General features: G+C 46.9%; 1 protein-coding gene across 1 annotated transcript in view; it reads right to left on the reverse strand.

Annotated features, from left to right (window-relative positions):
* Nucleotides 1-18,805, reverse strand: part of LOC143009920 (protein TANC1-like) — a 91,221-nt gene that overhangs the window by 31,284 nt on the left and 41,132 nt on the right. Inside the window, exons 5-7 of the mRNA XM_076162019.1 lie at nt 11,602-11,735; nt 9,101-9,290; nt 4,110-4,430 (exon numbers count right to left, since the gene is read on the reverse strand). Of these exons, the coding sequence (XP_076018134.1) occupies nt 4,110-4,430; nt 9,101-9,290; nt 11,602-11,735 (645 nt within the window). The remainder of the gene's footprint in view (nt 1-4,109; nt 4,431-9,100; nt 9,291-11,601; nt 11,736-18,805) is intronic.

An 18,805-nucleotide genomic window follows, 5' to 3' on the forward strand; every position in this document is an offset into this window, starting at 1 on the left:
AACCACCAAATTCCAGCGGCCTCAGTTAATATGGCCCCTCCAACTCTGGGAGCCTGTTTCAGAAGCTGACCTCACATGACTTAAAAATAGACTTAAAAAAATACATCTCCATCCAAACAAATCATTTAGTTTGTTGTCAGCCTTAAGATCTTGCATTCCAAATTGAAGTTAACGCTTGTTTCAGATTCTTTCTAGACTTTTCTACACACTTGACAGTTCAATGATCCAGGACCCTTCAGCCTGAAATAGATTTTACTTTATTGGTTCAAGTACATTCAAACAAACCAAAATAACGGCTCTTTAATCAATCATGAGGAATGTCCGATAAGTTAAACTGCTCACTAAATCACAGCCAATGACTATGGAAGCTACAGCCGCCTAATCATAACGGGAGGTGAGGAGAGGCAGAGAGCATAGTGGGTAGGATGTCTGCTGGAGATGTTAACAGCTACCGAAACTGTTATCACAACTACCAGATTACAATGTGAACTTATGTGACATATGTGACATGTTCAAATAATAACACACACACAGATGCCCCACCAAGTAATACATGTACACACACCAGTACACAAAGAAACAGCTCTAGTTTAGCCCCGCCCCATTGTGACAGGTGGTGCATGCCAACATTTGTGCAACTAAACACAGCAGATGCAGACTCCACACAGTGCTGCCCGGGTTCCCACAGCGGCCCAATGACAACCCAGCCAGTGTGTGTGTGTGTGTGTGTGTGTGTGTGTGTGTGTGTGTGTTATTACCAAGGCAGTGCAAATGACACTTCTGGGTAATATGTGGACATTCCTACTACATAGATGGCATTCTAGAGAGCCGGTGACATAGCTGTTGATTGGCATTAGACAGATGGACAAAATCCACTTTTCCTGGAGAAACATTCGGCCTTTGTGCTGCTGCATCATGTGCTTCTTTGTTTCTATACTTTTTGCACTGCAACCAGAGACCTCACCCTGAACCTGAGAATACACACCAACAACCAAGTCTCGGCATGAAAAGAACATTTCTTTGTTTTTTGGGGCAAACCTGTGGAGTTTTGTTCTACAAAGAGAGGCTCTGCAAGCTCGCCCACGACAGAAAGCCGCAGCGTGCGAGGAGGATGCGCCGATCGAGGGCTCTGTGACTTCCACTGCTCTGACACCAATCAGTCAGCGGAGATTCCATTATGGCCCGCTCACTCTCAGACGCGACCTGACATTACAACTTCATCTGCCTCATCTCCCGCGCTGCAATCCATTCCTCCCCAATACACAAATCCAACTCTCAGGCCCGCTCCTTCTCTCTCTCTGGCCTTCATCCTAGCAGGCTCAAATACTCAGACGTGTCCTCAGACAAGACTGCACAACATTTGCAGGAGTGTGGAAGTTGAGCCAAGCTGTGGAAGAGTTTTCCCAGCTGTAATGACTAAGCAGTTTAAAGCCTGGGACAACATGGGAATGATACTGAGGCTAAGGCAAGATAATGCAGATAAATGTGAAACATACTGTATATTTTGCTCCGTTTCATCCCTAACAAGTGACAAGATTACACCTGTGTTGGGGGATTTAGCTATGATGAAACACAAAATCAAAGGACATCTGGCCCCGTCTGTCATAATGCTTTCTGCTTCCCTTATTCCCAGGCGGTAGTACCCTGTAAATAGCTTCCATACTGGTCACACACACACACATACACACGCACACACACACACACACACATAATGGTGCCTGCATTGTTTTTACATCATGCTGGCAGATGGGGGGGTATTGGTGTTTAGGTTGCAGACAGTCTAACATCTGTGCATGGCTGCCATCATTTGATTGCTGCAGGCCTCCGAGATGTTTGATTTAAAGACGCCCTTTCATAAACTGATCATCATTTGAGTACGCCATTGTTAGACCTATTAGAGAACGGAGGAGGGGTTCAGTGGTCAATGAGAAAAAGCATTCTACCCTTCCTGAAACAGCGCATATTGTAAATATTCCTGAATTAACCACGACGTGAAACTAACAACTGTAAAGAAAATGTTAGGCACTAGAAAATCCTTTGGTTTTCTACATATGCATCTGATTCCATTTTAAGAGTGAGACTGAGTGATCATATCCCCATTTTCTACATAAATCACAAGGTTCTAAAACTGAGAGCTAGATGCTTCTCAGCGGTCAGGTGAGAGTCTTGAAACCAAAGAGTTTATGAGCCCTTAAACCCAAAAGCTGAGCCTCGAAAGCAACGTTTCTGCTTATTTAAAGCATAGTGGTAACACTGTCCCCGGTGCGCCATCACGCCAGCATGGACCGGTGTTGCGCCACAAATGAAGTTGCGTGGCCGTGCCCTTGAGGTTATCATTGAGGGTTTTTGTCACACGGCGTAAAATCCGAGGTGTGAATTCTGTAGGTCCCTGGAGGGCAACACTGCATAACTATGACATCAGCCCATAAACTGCTGGAGCACACGCACGGGCCGTTACACACACACACGCGCACGCACGTACACACTTGGAACATACGGCCAATTATTCCCTGGTCTGTCAGCTTTTAGGAGCCAGTGTGTGTCTGTGCCATTCAGGGTGATTTCACGGGTAGAATAATGTCGAGATGTAAAACTCCAACTGGACTCTTACAACCGTCTGACGCTGTTAAGCCCGATGTTGGGTTTAATCTACAACACATTTACATTTTGGGGTTCAGATGCGTCCGTGAGCTGTGGAGATTTGTGGTCTTGTGCAAACGCAAAGTCTGTGAAATATAGAAAAGTGGAAATAAGCGGAGTGTGTGTGATATCTGCGTTATCTGAGCTTTGACACAGAAAACAAACAGCGTGGAGGCACCGGACCACAAACCAACAGCTATTTCATCAATGTCAAAGCTTGTGGATGGATACTGCAGAGGGGAGTAATGTTTACTTTACTGTCTTATTCCAAACCACACAATACAAAGAGAGAAGAGTAGTTTGCTGTAGATGCATATTCAATCTCTGAAATTATTGATTTTTTAAAAAAGGATTTCAGCAAAACCAACATAAAAAAAGATGTGGTACTGTAACTTTAAGGTCTAGTGATTTTGTCTCACCTTCTATTTACTGTTATGATCACCTTACCGAGAGCTTCCAGTACTTCACTTTTCATCAATTACTCACGTCCTGCTCTGGAAGTCAAACAAAGTCATTTCCTGAGTAAATCCTTGGGGTATAAATTAGAAGACTGTCAAACAATATCATAAAAGTATACAGTGGATGACTTTGAATTGCATTGACACTGATTAAATTGTAGTTCAAGCGGGGCACTCAAGGAGGATTTGATTGTTCAAATGACTCAACTTGGTCTCCGCCAGCCTATAGGCTCCGTGTTTGTCTGGAACTCGACTGCCTGGTATTGTTTCAAGCTTGGTTATTGTAGTCGTGATCCCCTCCAAATCTGGACTTTCGGTGAGCTTGACGCTGCCTTAAGAGCACAAGTAGCAAGAGACGGGAAGGAAGGCGTCTAAAAAAAGACCCGGCGACTAAGATGCGGCAAGAAAGGGGCCATAGGATGAAGAGGGTAAAGGAATGAAGGGAATGGAAAAGATAGTAAAAGGGAGGGAGGGAGGGCAGCGAGGGATATCAACAACTGTGACAGCTGTGTGGAAATGGCGAGCTGAGGCACAACGGGGAGGTTCCAGGGCAGGAATGCAGAACAGATCAGTCAAACGCAGGCCTGTGCTTTGGGTCCGACATGGCAGGGCTGAGGCACAACACGCAACAGCTGCCTAATCCCCAACCCCTGCATTCTTACCCACGCCTCTTTGAAAAGCACAACCTGGGCCCTGAAAAATGAAGCACTCTCTCTCTCCCACCCTCTCCCTCTCTCTCACACACTCAAGATTCCCAACAGCCTCTCACTCCGTCCACTGCTTCCCTCTGTCATTCTTGATCTTGTGAGAGCTTCAGTGAGTCTGCTGAATAGGCATCTCATATGTCCACCGACGCTGTCTTTGTCCCTCACTTGCGCGGACGGAACATGCCGAGCTCGCCTCAGTCGCTTGTCCCGTCACAGCTTCACACCCCGCGAGCGCTCCTGACAGCGCAACACGGTGACGCAACCTACATGTCAAGACGTCTTCAAAACAACCAAGGGCTCTTACCTGCGACGGAGTTGGGCCTGGGCATCATGAGGGAGGAAGACGCCTGCGCTGCGTACAAAATGGGCCCCTCGGCGGTGTGACTCGGTGGCCCCCGCGTCCCCGCTGATGTGCTGGACTGCTGCTGCTGGTCCGTTCTGGACGGGGTGTCGGCCGGCGTGGCACCGGCGCTGTTGGACTCTTCCTCTGCCACGGGGGAGCAGGTGTCAGCCCGCACGCTCTGCGCCAGGCCATGGCGCCCGCTGCCTCTCAGGCTGCCATCCTTACTCCACTCCAGGCTGGAGCCGCTGCGGTCGTCATTCTCAGACGAACTAGTGATGGTGGCTGAGGAAAGAGAGAGACGGCGAGATGAAATCAGCAGGAGGGAGCGACGGAGGACAGAGGGAGACGCAAGCTAGATGAGAGTGTCATGTTCTTTTCTGTAATAAAAACTTTTTAGGTGCCATTTCCTTCAAAATAATGAGCTGTGAGGGAGAACTTGTAACTTTGAAGTACTCCCTGCATTTAATCATTGATTTTATCGAAAATCAGATGTGTTCACCATCTGATTTTATATTTACAACTACAATTGCTCACAGTAATGAAAACTAGCCGGCTGTGATGAGTGAGATTTGTGGTGGTCATTTCCTGAGCCGACGACTCCTTGATTATGTCTTTTATTGTACACTATACGCAAATCTAAATAGGATTTGGCGCACTTTCAAAGCCACATCACTGTCACTGGCAGCCTGTGCGATCAGAAGGGTCTGCAATTCGCCGTCACTTACTTTAAAATCCAAAACACATGAGCTATGGTTGTGCTTGTATTTGCAGTTAAATGCAAATCCAAACGACTGCTGTTTCTTGTACGTACCTTCTTCCTCATCTTAGCACCTGGTCAGTGTGTGTGCAGGTGCTTTCTGCCTCCTTTCCCATTACCAAATCATGCAACAGGTGATTCGAAAGTTCATGGACTTTCTGCGGTTTAATAAGACAGTTCAGGCACAGTTACAGCCATAATAAATCACCAAAATATAACACCTGTGTCCCAATTCAAGGTTAGGATGACCTGGCAGATACCTGGCTTCCCCCATAGTATGTGTTGTAAAGTCCAAAATCTTAACTTTTGCCCTCAAACAGCTGCTGTGTTTCTCTTCATCCAGTGATTGATGATCACATGAACACACAAACACAAATATTAGATTGGATAAATAACCGTGTGGTCCTGGTTATTTCCTAACTTTATATCTGAAGAGAACCACCTGCAATTCCTATGAAACAACTGACGGGTGGACAGTGGATGATGTCATACTGAGGGGATGCAGCATCATTGTATCAGACTGAAGCAGGCTGCGTTTCTAGGCCACATCCTCGCAGCCAATCTAACTAGGTGGCTGTGTTTGCGTCTCGCACAGCTGATCGGGACATAATGACGCTGCAGCACATTGCATCATCACAAACTTCAATGGAAATGTAAACGTCTAGCTTTACTTCTACCGGGGAAGACTCATTGACCTGATCCTCCAAAGTTATCTCTCACTTCTAGTCGTCAGGTCAGCGCTGCCAGTTACGTCACCGTTCATTCAGCCGCCTGTCCAATTACCTCACCTGAATAAAAACCATTCACTAACGTTCCCCTCTGCTGCTCTTATTGTCCTGACTGACGTATTGTCACCCCCCCACACCCCCCACCCCAGCTGGCAGGATCTGTGGAGGCGTTAAGGATTTACAAACGCTGTTCGGCAGGGAGGCGTCTACACCGAAGAAACTTTTCATGACATTCACACAATAAACAATTTCAAGCGTTTCTAAGTCTCCGCGTCTCCACCGAAGAACCGACCTCCCGGATCAAGTGATTTGTATTATCAGTCATGTAGGGTGAGCTGGGGGTACATTATCGTTTTTACTTAAACTCTAGCGTATTTATGGTTTAGCGGTAAGAAAGCCTAGTTGCGGTCTCTGCTGTGAGCCTGTTCAGGGTCCGTCTCTCCGCCTCTCTGTGAGCAGCAGTTTCACAGATGTCAAAGGTTGCCCAATTCCACACAATACAAAACCAAATAATGAACGCGGCTTTGAAATGTCATCCCGCCTCCCACCATGCAACAGGGCACACAAATCGCATCTCGGAATCAAACTTGTGGCAGGATGTTGCGGACTTGACCGGTGTGTGGCCGCGCTCACTCGCTCCGAGGCCGTCCAGCTCGGGGGCGGAAGAGACTGAGTCATGTATTGATTTGACATGAGAGAGGAGGCTTTGCTTTACAGCGAGGTGGTTGCTGTATGTCACACCCCGGTCAGCGGCGTGGTGCAATGTCAATGCTGCATGCTGGAAGATGGTACATCACCCCCGCTATGAATTATTGAGCAGCGAGCTATGATACTGCTCTGGGGGGATAGAACGAGTCTTTGAAAACAATCACATGGAACAAAAACAAGCACGACAGCACCGAAATACCCGGAGGAACATAAAACCTGATGTCCTCCTTGGTTTTGTAGAAGCGTATGAAAAGGGTTGACACTACTTGAAAGAGGTATAATTCCATTTTCAAAATCAACAGATGCCTTGAGAATGGCCTTCGACAGAGGAAGGAATTCAATTACAGATAATATTCCAAACCCATCTTCAACCGTGCTAATATTTGTACAGACGAGGGGGAGCTCGGAGAGGAGAAACTGCCGAGGGTTTAATAATCGGAAAGAATAAGTCTTCCTGTCACCATATGTAAATCCAGATGTCTTACAAGCCCATTAGCAGGAACAGAGAACAACCTCGAGCTGCTGTAGCTGTCACCTCAATGCTCCCCGATACGGAAACGGCTCGGTGTGAACGGAAGCGTTGACACATGGCGGAGGATGAATACGATCTGACACAAACGCTTCAATCCCACTGAAACGCAGTTGCTTAAACGGCGACGGCGAATGGCTGAGAGCACATCAGCGGGGCTTTTTCGCCCGGCGTCGGAAAATGCACGTACGGGGACAATTCAGAAATCAGGAAAGAGGAGCTCTGTGGGAAATAATAAGCATAATAAAGGACGGTAAGGATGAGGCGGCCTGGCGCGGAGGAGTGAGTCTGTGTGGGTCGGAGGAGCTGTTTGTGCGGCGAAGGAAGGATGCTGGGAAGCTTTTACAGTTAATGGGACTCATTCATCAGCCGGGCGTACACACAAATTTGATCTTATCCTGTTCATAAGAGCAAAGTTACGGCATTTCTGGGATTCGGCTAAAATGTTCTTCCTGGAAAGAAAAAAAAACCCAAAGTCTGCTTGCAAATTCACAACAGGTCAGGGAGTCGACACACACACACACACACACACACACACACACACACACACACACACACACACACACACACACACACACACACACACACACACACACACACACACACACACACACACACACACACACAGTCATGATTCAGACGGACTGCTCTTGTTTGGTTCATATACCTTTGGGTTCGCAAAAACCTGAAAACAAAAATACATAAATGAATAATGAATGAGTCCCTGTGTGCTTAACAAAACCCAGTCGCTGACAACTTATGAGTCGTAAATATAAAACACTGAATGGAGCTTTTCCTTATTATTCTCTATCAGGATCTACTCACACGTCTAAGTTACTGATTTGCTCAGCCCAGTGAGTCACATTCTCTAGCCTGGTAACTCACTGGCCTCAGTCTGAACCCATGGGCCTTTGTCAGCTGGGTACCGTTGAGCTTGGCACTTAAGAACCAGTGACCAATTGGCTTTCAGGGTGTAAAGCTCAGACATTTACTTCATGAAGTAGCTGCTAGACTACACCAACCGACTAGATACTCTCTGTTGGCGCGGGAACTACTGACTGGAGCTGGCAGGAAGAGGATATCTTACAATACCTGACAAACACTTCACCCCGGCAGACGTTTACCAGAACTTGGGGTTACTCATAACTGTTAAGAAGTGTCGAGAAAAATAAATATAAACAATCGCAATAATGGACGAGGCTCAGACATTCCTGCCAGCAAGTGGTACAATACAATGGCTGCTATTCTTAGACATCCTCCAGCAAACTCCAGCGCAGTCGGTACTCTACCATGTTTACACCACGACACGGTCCCTCCAGATGAATGCTCGTCAGTTGTGCGTTTGTGTTGTGGAGATGACACAGCTGTCACAGCCTGGATGTCGTTTGCTCTAATACCCGTAAGAGTCACAGAACATGAAGCGCGACGCACGAGCGGCACTTTGATGTCTTTCTGGTAAAGCAGAGCCTAACCTAGTTGCCCATCGACTCGGCTCACCGCTTTGCGCTCGTTTGCTCTTTCGGCGCCTCACAAATACGGGCCGTTGTAAGAGCACGGCGCAAAAGGTATGAGGGTCGAGATCTGAATGTCAATGGCAACAGTTTCAGCTGCTGAGCTCTGATGATGCGATGACATCACTAAAGAGTCCCGAGGGGCAAAGAAGAGACCAAATTAGCTTCTTTCAAACTCAAATTATCGCCTTATAAATGCCACAAAAACTAAACACATATAAACACATTTACAGCAGCCACTTTGTGACTCTGCGTTTGTGTTCCTGGCTCTTCTTTTTCCAGCGTTCCAGGATGTAAGTAATGAACTTGGTCACTAAGCTGCTATTATCACCAAAAGGAACGATCGCCAAAGCTGTTGAAATGAGAGCAAGAGCCAAGAAACTCCAATTCATAGTGATCCTGCACATTTCAAACCCCATCTGATTGCGAGTTGCCAAGTGGTGAAAGTCAGTAATCAGCCTAGAATTGCCACCGACTCGCCAAATTGACAGCAGATCCCGTGGGTTATCAGGTCCAGAGAATCGATAGCTCGGGTTTCTCTCATTCATTCAGATAAGCTGCCTGTTTCACTGGCAGCCTCACAGCGCAGTTTGCTGGCACTCTTCCTGAATCGTGGCAGTTGATGTTGGGGGACCATCAACAGCGAGAGGTTTCAGTTAAGCGAGTGTGTGTGTGTGTGTGTGTGTGTGTGTGTGTGTGTGTGTGTGTGTGTGTCTCACCGATGATCCCGCTGTCTTTGCTCTCGAGCGTGGAGCTGGGGCTGGTGATGGTCCCGCAGGGGCTGGAGCGGCTGAGCGGGGGGCGGCTGGCTGTGCTGTTGAGCGTGGAGCATGGGCTGTCCGTGCTGGGCGACGCCGTGCTGCTGGTCAGTGTGGAGCAGGGGCTGATACCCTGGCTAATCACAGAGCACTGGGGACGAGCAAGGGAGAGAGAGAGAGAGAGAGAGAGTGTGAGTGAAAGGGTGCACCAAAGAAGGCACACTCGTAACTCAAATAGGTGCATGATTCAGCAACACTGGCACCAGGTTCACATTCTTCATTCATTCTACATAAACAGCACTAAAATGCGACAAACGTGGAATTTTTCAGCCTTATTTGGAAGGGGAATAAAAGAAATTGGAGGGAAATAACTTGATAGAACGCTGGATCATGTGAAAGCAATGCTGAGAATTCCCTCGCAAATAAACAAGCGCATGGCGTACGAGCGTGACGCGGAGCATGAGGTCTGAGAGCGAGGCACGGCCTGCAGATTGCACACTCACGTCTGGACGCACCAAAGTAAGCCTGGCGGGAATGTAAAGAGGGAAAAGCACTCCGATGTTTCCCGGCACAATAGACACCTTTCTTACGTGATCGAGTCTCTTTGGCAACCGTAGAGCGACTGCGTCTTTGTTTGAGGTGACGGACAACCATAGAACTCTAAAGGAAAGTGGATTTTTCCCTGATTTTCCCACCGAGCCGACCGTATTCTGCTTCCACAAAGCCAAGCTGAGGAGACAACTGCTTCCCCTCTAATAGATGGGACCCAAAGCAGGCGAACCATTCCCCTCCACAGGAATTGCACCCAAATATGCTCCACGTTCAGAATCCGCTGCTCCTTCTTCGACATTTCAGACAAAAACGTTGATTCTGTGTTCCTTAATTACATCTTATTCCCAATTTCTCATTCCTGATTACATATCCTGATGTTTAGACTATAAATCACAAACGCTGACACATAACAGCCCTGTTAAACAGAATTGACTCCCCAATCAGTGTAATGAAAGAGAAGAACACAAGCTCAGCCAAACTGGAAAGACAATAAAAGCATTTATGTACTTCATTTCAACTTAAGTCTTTAATTTCAATACACCTGATTAGTTAAGGCGACACAAATGACCCCGCAGTCTGTCCTTTTCTGCAACGTGTTCTTGTATTAAACACACCGGCGTCTGAGATCCGTCCTCTCGATTTTGCCCGTACGGAGTCAGACGAGGTGAAGCTGTTTGCTGTGCGTCACACTGCAAGAGCAGCTTTGATTTAGAGGCCGTCGTTTCAAACGGGCTTGAAAATGTCGGGCGGGGGGGATGTGATCGGGAACGACTTCCTCCACAGCTCCGATTTATGGAGTGTTGTGATGAGTGCGGGTAGCAATCCGGACTCTGACCTGGTTTTAAGTACCACACCTGAAAAGTTTGTCTGCGTCACGGAAGATAGGAGGTCAAATCCGATGGCTTTAGCTCGGCCTGTGTGGATAAGAACAGTAACCCTCCACATCGACCACACGACCACACGGGAAGGATGCAGCCCAGAGCTCGGGCCACTATACATACCAACCTAACAGCTAACAGCTTAATGACACGGAATAATGTACTCTTAGGCAGAACTAAAAACAACATGCTGAGCTTGAGTCATGTTGTGAAACAGCAGGACAGAGGATGAGTCAATTGATGGCAGATGAGCAGACTGAGCTATAAAAACACATACAGTACACTCTCACTCTCACACACACACACACACACACACACACACACACACACACACACACACTGCCAAACTCAAAGTGGAACCCAGCTTGCTCGCATTCTTCCCTGTTTCCTCCTTTGACATCTCAACTAATGAAGGTGATTCATAGGAGCGTTTGTGACCCTCTTACAGGTTCTCAAATTGCCGGTCCGGTGTCAGAATGCGTGCGAGACACACGAGATGAACAAAGTGCACCGGGGCGCCGCTCCACTCCTCGCAGAGCCCCGGCTTAATTAGCGGAGCTCAGACCCAACATAACTCTATTTCTGGACGGGGGGCTCGTACACTCTTGTTACATGCTCAAGAGCTCCCGGAACAGCACTTAAGTTACTGGGAGACTCACACATCACCGCGGAGACGGTTTGCACTCGCGGCATAAGCTCCTCCAGCTGATCCCAGATAGTATTTACTTTGGAATGTCTTAAACAAAACAGCGTGACAGTTACCGTGGTTTGATGGCAGATCCCAGAGTTGCCACTTTAGCGTCCCAATCCAAAGAAAAACCGGCACGGCGGGCAAAAATTAACAAAGCCGCAATAAAACACAACATAAATCCAGTCTTCTCTCACACTGTCACACATCCCTCTTCCTCCTCTTCTCCTGCTCTCTCTCTCTCTCTATCTTCTATCTCTATCGGTGTGCTGCAGTACGGCCAGCAGCTGCCGTTGGGGGGCGAGGGGGAGGAGTTGGACAGAGGGCGGGAGAAAATGAAATACCTTCTTTTCATTCTTGTCTTCCATAGGTATGTGCGCCGTGCCCGGGATCCCTTCTCCCAGTAAGAAGCCCAGCCTTGTCATCAGCTCCTGAGTGGCAGGAGAGGAGGAGCTTGGCTGCTTCTCTGCTTGGAGCTCTACAGGAGATAGAGAAGGAGAGAGAGAGAGAGAGAGAGAGAGAAGGAGAGAGAGAGAGGGAGAGAGATGAGTCAACGTCAGCGGGTCGATTCCCTCTCTGCACTGGATGGCCCACACAGGGCCACTCTGCCCGCCCTGTCCTCCTTGCCTCAGCTCCCAAACGCTGCGCTGCACTCCACAGCTGCTGCTGATGTGATGCAGACCAGGGAAAGGGTGGGGGAAAGGGGGAGGAGGGGGTGAGACTGAGGGGGAGTGTGTGTGTGTATGGGTGGGAGGAGAGTAGTGGATTGTGTTTGTGTGTGAGTGTGTGTGTGTGCGTGTGTGTGTGTGTGTGTGTGTGTGTGAGGGTGTTCTAAAAGAATTTGAATACTTGTGAATGTCCAGGATCATTAAGAAAGCAGTAAGTGTGTGCGCGAATGCATGTGTGCGCGCGTGTGTGCGCGGTGCAGACCTTCTGCAACACGCCTTGAGTGCCAATTGCTGGTCTTTCTGCTTGTTTACAGCTCTCACTCACGGAGCCGCTGAATATCAATGAGACGGCGGCGGCGGCTTTATCCAATTCAACCTTAAACTCCAGAGCCGCAATACTTGTTGGGAGCGCAATTTCAAGCTTGGAGTGTTATCAACAAGGCACAAAAAAAAGGTCGCAATCTATTTTCTAATGTTCATTGGTATTGCTTGTTTGGAGAATTAAGTGTTTGTTTGTTTTTTTCCCCCCTCTGCAATCGTCCGAATCAGACGAGCCGGCTGTCAAACTGTGCTGCTGCGTGCAAAGCAGGCAGGGAGAGGGGAGAATTCTTTCGGCATCGCAGCGTGTAGCTCAAGTGTGGAAAGGAACAAATGAATCAAGTCAGATTCACAAGATTCCCTGAGGTCAGAGAGAGAGACGGGGGAGGGAGAAAGAGAGAGGGGGGAGGGAGAAAGAGAGAGAGAGAGAGGAAGGTACAGAAGCTTATTATGCAGCTCTCCGTCAGCACCTTTTCCCCCTCTCTCCTTCACTCTCTCTCTCTCTCTCCCTCCTTCACTCTCTCTCCCTCCTTCACTCTCCCCCCCCCACAGTTATTAATAATGTTGACAGTGCGTTTGATTAAACATCACCAAGTCCAATGGAGTAATGTACCGACCAGCCCCAAAGTGAAATTAAGCTGCACATATCAGGACGCACGCTAAATTACCGTACACAGACAATATATTCTCCCGCTGAAACCTTAAAGCAATAACTTGTAAGGGAGGCCTGGGTGATGTTGGCTCTGGCTTAGCCATTGTAATATCCCACAGAGTGTGTGTGAGAGCTGACTGATGAGCTTTACTATCTCAAAAGTCTCCAGAAACCCGCCGTCTTCTCTTATATGGCAAAGCGAGTCTTCTTTTGCTCTCTAACTTTGCTCTTTATTTTCCATTTCACTGCGTTTGAAGACGTCTGGCTTAAGTCCCCCCCCCCCAACGCAAAGCCAGGAGTAGATCTGCGCTCTATAGGCTGATCTCTATTTATATCTGCCAGGGGTCCCATTAAAAAGGCACTGGGAAGGTTTGTAGTTCTGTAACGGGTGCGTGACTGAATGTCGGCGTATGAAAATGCCCCTCGCTCAGCCCCTCACACGTCCTCGCCGAGGGGCCACGTGACGGCGCAGGAGCCTGTGTGTGTGGGAAACGCTTCAAATGTCATTATTCAAATGTCATTACCTCTGCAAAGGAGATTACTTTTGCGCCGGTATCTGATGGTTTGTTTGCGTGTCAGGTGGAGGAAACAAATCCATTCAAATGCTATCAATACGTATAATACTGGGGCAGAATGAATCAGAAGCTTGCGCAGGGGACACGTTAATGGAAGAACTGTAAATATGGGCACAAACGCGCCGCGGCTGCTAATGAGGCGATGCTGATTCAGTCGCCTGCACAAATCTCTGTTAATTAAGGAGACAGACCCCAGAAAATGTGACGTTTGTTATTATCGTTTCCTTCTATTTCAGCCACTTAATTATTACACCAAATATTGTGACTGCTCCTGTTCTCCGAGTGCCCTTTTGAGTCATTTACTATAATGATAAACATTTGATTTACGCTCTTTAATGCAGCTCTGAACTTGAAGGCAATGTAGGCTTCATGAACACCGGAGAGCCGTTGAGCCTTGATACTAATTTACTGATGTATTTATTTATGTGTATCACTTTTGTTTAAAGCTTTCTTCCCCTGGCAATGTGTTACAGCACTGTCATGCGATCTGAACATCAGTGCCATATGATAAGAGCGTGCGAGTGCTCTTTTACAGAATGCTTTAGTATGGATCTGGAAGTCTGAAGTACAGCAGTGTTTGATTGAGCTCTGTGTCTTACCCGCAAGCACATCGACTGATATAATGCCTTTACTATGTGTCGCTGTGTGTGTGTGTGTGTGTATCTCTGCCCTTTACACCCCCCATCACAGAGCGGAGCTGCTGATTGGTCATTAGGAACAGGAGAATTTCAGTCATTTGGAAGACGCAGTGATGAAGCGGCCCTGTCAGTGCGCAGCAATAAAGAGTTGGCTGATGGATTTAATCAAGATTTTCGTCAAACCGTCGGCAGTATCTAATGCTTGAGATTGGTGAGCACACACACACACACACACACACACACTGAGGGCTGCAGGCTACAACTGCAGGTTATTCACTGGCAGCTGTCCCAAAACTGTCTTGAATATTTCTGTCATAGTTTCTCAGAGAGACACTGCGACCTGCACAACTGTAAATGCAGCAAAGCTATGGGAACATTATCTCTGTGTATCAGTCAAAGCTTGTTTGTCACAACAAAATTGAAAAATATGTCACTGTAGGTTAAGAATAACAATGGGCAAAACAAATAAATGTCCCAATATTTTACTTTCTTCCGCATAAAATCTCAAAGAATAAAAAAAGCCCCTATTACTATTGCAGACTGAAACATAACAACCCATATACATGAATTCATAATTGTACTGAATCAATGAGACGGAATGCCAAATTATGAATTATGTCTTGAAGGAGAAGATGAGCATGTTCTTACAGAAGAAAATCGTTAAGATGAACTCTACAAACCACTTGTGGCCGGTTGCCCTTGAGGCATTGTCTTCTGATGTAATAAATAGCTCTCTTTTTTTGATGTGGAAACAAACTCTCTGATCTTTCGGCTCAGTTTGTCTGGATAAGGAGCCAGAGATGGTGGATTACACGGATCTGTACGCCATCCAGCTGGAGCAGATCCTAGAGAGGGAAGGGTCTGGGGTAAACCTGTGCCAGGCTCAATTACAGTAAACAATTACTGGTTGTATTATTTATGCTGTTTAGATTAATGAGTTATTATTTCAATCTGTTAAAGCGTTAAATTTGTGCCTCAAATGCCCCCAACTTCCATTGAGTGAGGTGAAAAATAACCCCATAAAATATAGATAATTTCCTACCCTGGACTTGCCAAGTGCACCTGGTTAACCTTGGAAATAGTTTGAAGCATGTTGTCATCACAAATTCATCATCCTTAACTGTTATACAGTCCTTTGTCAGTAACACTGCTGTCATACCAACCATCACCATGACAGACGCCCAGAAAAGGAAAATAGATTATGTTCACGTTATTTTTCACTTGTGAAGTTGGTACAAAGGGAGGCAGTGGCTCAGTGGGTAGAGCTTCCGCTTGGGAACCGGAGGGTCGCCGGTTCGAGCCCCTGCCGAGGTGCCCCTGAGCAAGGCACCGAACCCTCAATTGCTCCCCCCTCTGCGAAGGGTGGTAATGAAATGTAAGTCGCTTTGGATAAAAGCGTCTGCTAAATGATCGTAATGTAATGTAAATGTAATGTATTCAACTATTTAGCGTTTTCTATGGTAGCTTGACCTACAACGGCCTTAGAAGTATGAAGAGGAACTAAATATTGTGTAACTTAGCTGTGTTGGAAATCCAAGAACTGACAGACGCTCAATAATGGCAAAATGTGATCCACTGTGACAGTTCTTTGGTGGCCTATTCCAATAATTGTCAGTTTGCTGTGAGTGTTTGTATGGCGGTGGTAACTGGCTCTCTCGCTCTGGGCCATACACCCCATATTATCGTTCTGTCTCATCCCGCAAACCGCACGCTCTCACCTTGAACAACATCATTAAATCTCATGTCATTTTAAAGCTCTGGCGTGGCACACTTAGGGAACTCAAGTTTACAAAATGTAACCGTAAATCAAATCAAGCACAACACACACACCATTCCATCTGAGAAACTTGATGAGAGTGCGTCATGGCGTGTGTTACATTAAAAGTAACACACGCTCCTCTCTCAAAGCGTCTGGCTGAGGAAGGGAGCATGAAAGATGGCTGCTCTGGTTTCAGTCATTAAGCGCCCTATCAGCGCTGCAGCACTTCCTGACTGTAAGTGGTCCACCTGCCTCTCAAGATAGCCTGATGGTGCGCCCCAACACCAGCCAGACCCGCCGGCCTGCAGGCAGCGTAACCACGCAAAAATGTGTGCGTCCATTCTCTTTCTCGCACACACACACACACACACACATAGTACAGTGACAAGTCCAGTCATGATGCAACTCTGTTACTGCCCAGATTAGGAGACTATAAAAGGGTGTGAATGTGTGAGCCTGCTTCCTCTGGCAAAGCCTTTGGCCGGAGGTGAACATTACAGCCAATTGTCACATGAAATTATAATAACCTGTTACTGGAGCGATGAGACACACTGCAATATGACTCTTACATCGAGTTCAGGGGGGGTTGTAATTGGAATCGCATATACAGTATATGCAGGAGTGTGTAGAGCAGTGCTGTTAATAAAAATAGGCACCCAATATAATTTGCTAACAATCTCCAGCCTGAGTAGAAAGTGATAAATTGTGCATGCTAAGGGAAATTGGGGTTACAGCAGGGCGCTCCGTACTTCCTGCTGTGGTGATGCACTCGCAGTTTGACAGCTGGTTGCATTTATTACCCGCAAAATACCTGTAATGAAAGTAAATATGCACATTAAGTATGAAATGGAGGAGTCTAATATAGTTTCTATGACAACAAATGAAAGTAAATCCGAGCGGCAAAGTTCCTCCTCATTACCGCGCGGCGGATAAACAGATGGAAGTGTGAGACGTCTCTACAGTCGAGAGTAAACAGTGATTTCCAACACTTAATTGTGATCCGCTCCTCAAGTCCTTTAAGTCACGTTTGGGCCGCACAATTAACAGTATCCAACAAGCTGCGAGCCAGACTTCACATGACGACGCATCCAAGAGGAAAAAAGACTGCACATCAGCTGAGAGAAGTCCATTTTAAGCCCTATAATTATAATGACGCGGTTGAAATTGAATCCGTCGCAATGTAACCGTCCCTTCTGGTGGGCCGGTGGACAAAGGGTGACCAGGCGCCGGCTGAGGTCCCATTGAAAGCTGCGACACGCGGGATGAAAGTGTTATGAGCTCCAGAGACGGTCTTCACCGAGGCGCTTTATTAGTCACATTAAAGTGCGAGCCGAGGTATGAAAGCCTGACCTATCCTTGGAAATGAATTTTCGCCCCTCAGTCTGAGTGGCAACGTGGTATTAATTCAAGCGGGGCGAAAATTCATGTGATAACAGTGAAAAAAGCCTGTAATCAGCGCAGGTGAGTTACATGCTGCTGAAGTACTGCACTTTGCTTTTCACAGCGATGTTCGCACATTGTCTTCAAGTGAAAATCCTCCAAGGGCACTTGTTGTTTACCACTTACTGCTCAATCTGTGCCGCCATTACCACCGACTATAACCGCCTGTGTTACATAAGAATCTCAACAGCACGACACAGGCTCCATGTGGCTCACATGAAGTAAAAAGCCTGCTGGTTTTTCCATTTTATATAACTCAGACCTGCACTTAATTATGTTTTTTATCCTCATGCGTCCTTTTTAATAGAATCTGCGGTGCGATCATCAATGAATATCAATGAAGATACATTCACACCAATCTACCTGGTGATTATAAGCTCAAGGTGTGTTGAGTTTAACCATTAAGACTGATTCTCTGATGCAGAATCTACTTACTTTTCGATCTAAACTACCTAATCTTCAGCTTTTGCAGACACTCTGAGCCTAAACACAGGCACCAGGAGCCATTTTGGTTGCTGCACCATTGCCAACTCCAGGGTGGGTCGTCTCTCGTGGTGGCCAAACATCACTGATTGGATAGATGCAACTATTCATAATGTGAAACAGTGCTACAAAAAACAAGGCTCACAACAATCAAAGCAGATGTAGCAGTAACAATGGGTGCCATTCTGGGACGGGCGACCACTGAGCTCCACTACTGTCAACATCAGAGCCTCAGTGATGTCTTCGCCGGAGACGTCAGACGACAGCATTGTCTCTCTGGATGAGACATCGTCTGTTGTGCTATGTTGCGTCGTCGCACGGTTCACTTGCTATAATTACTCGTCTATTCGCAGAGCTTGAAGCAAATGTGAGCGTGGAGCTGAACGAAGGAGCCCTGTACTTGCAACTCTGAGCAGATCCTGGGAGTCTCTAATTTAGTTCTGAACCTTTTGGTCCGAAAAGCCAAGAGTCTGAAGCAAAGCACAACATCCAGTGCGGTTGTTAAGCCCTACTCCCCACTAACCAGTGGGATGATACAGCATGGCACCTCTTGATGGTATCAGTGCATGAGTGGGTGGTTTTCAAACATCACAAATCAATTTTTCCTATGGGACTATCACTTCATTTGAAGCCGTAATTTATGCGGGGAGAACATCAAACATCCGACAGACGCTCGACTGCAATGGCATCAGAATGCATGCTGGCTCCATTCTGCAGCTTAGTCACACATATAAATAACAACTTATTAAAAAGCTTAAACTGGTGTAGTCTGGAGCAACAGGTCAGGAGGATCCACCCATAAAGAAGTCATCATTACTGGCAGTTCACAAAGTAGTAAATATGATCAATCCAGACGATTGTGGGCAGGAAACGGGAAACACATCTTTTATTTATTCAACATGTTTTTTTCAGGCCTATTAAAGCCAGTCAGGGTTCAGGATCCAGCTTAGACTTACAACTTCCAGCTTGGGCCTTTCTGTGTGGAGTTTGCCTGTTCTCCCTGTGTGTGTGTGTG

Source organism: Genypterus blacodes, unplaced genomic scaffold (genome assembly GCF_046128005.1).
Source record: "Genypterus blacodes isolate CSIRO-AG114 ecotype Tasmania unplaced genomic scaffold, CSIRO-AGI_Gbla_v1 ptg000118l_1, whole genome shotgun sequence".
NCBI lineage: Eukaryota > Metazoa > Chordata > Actinopteri > Ophidiiformes > Ophidiidae > Genypterus > Genypterus blacodes.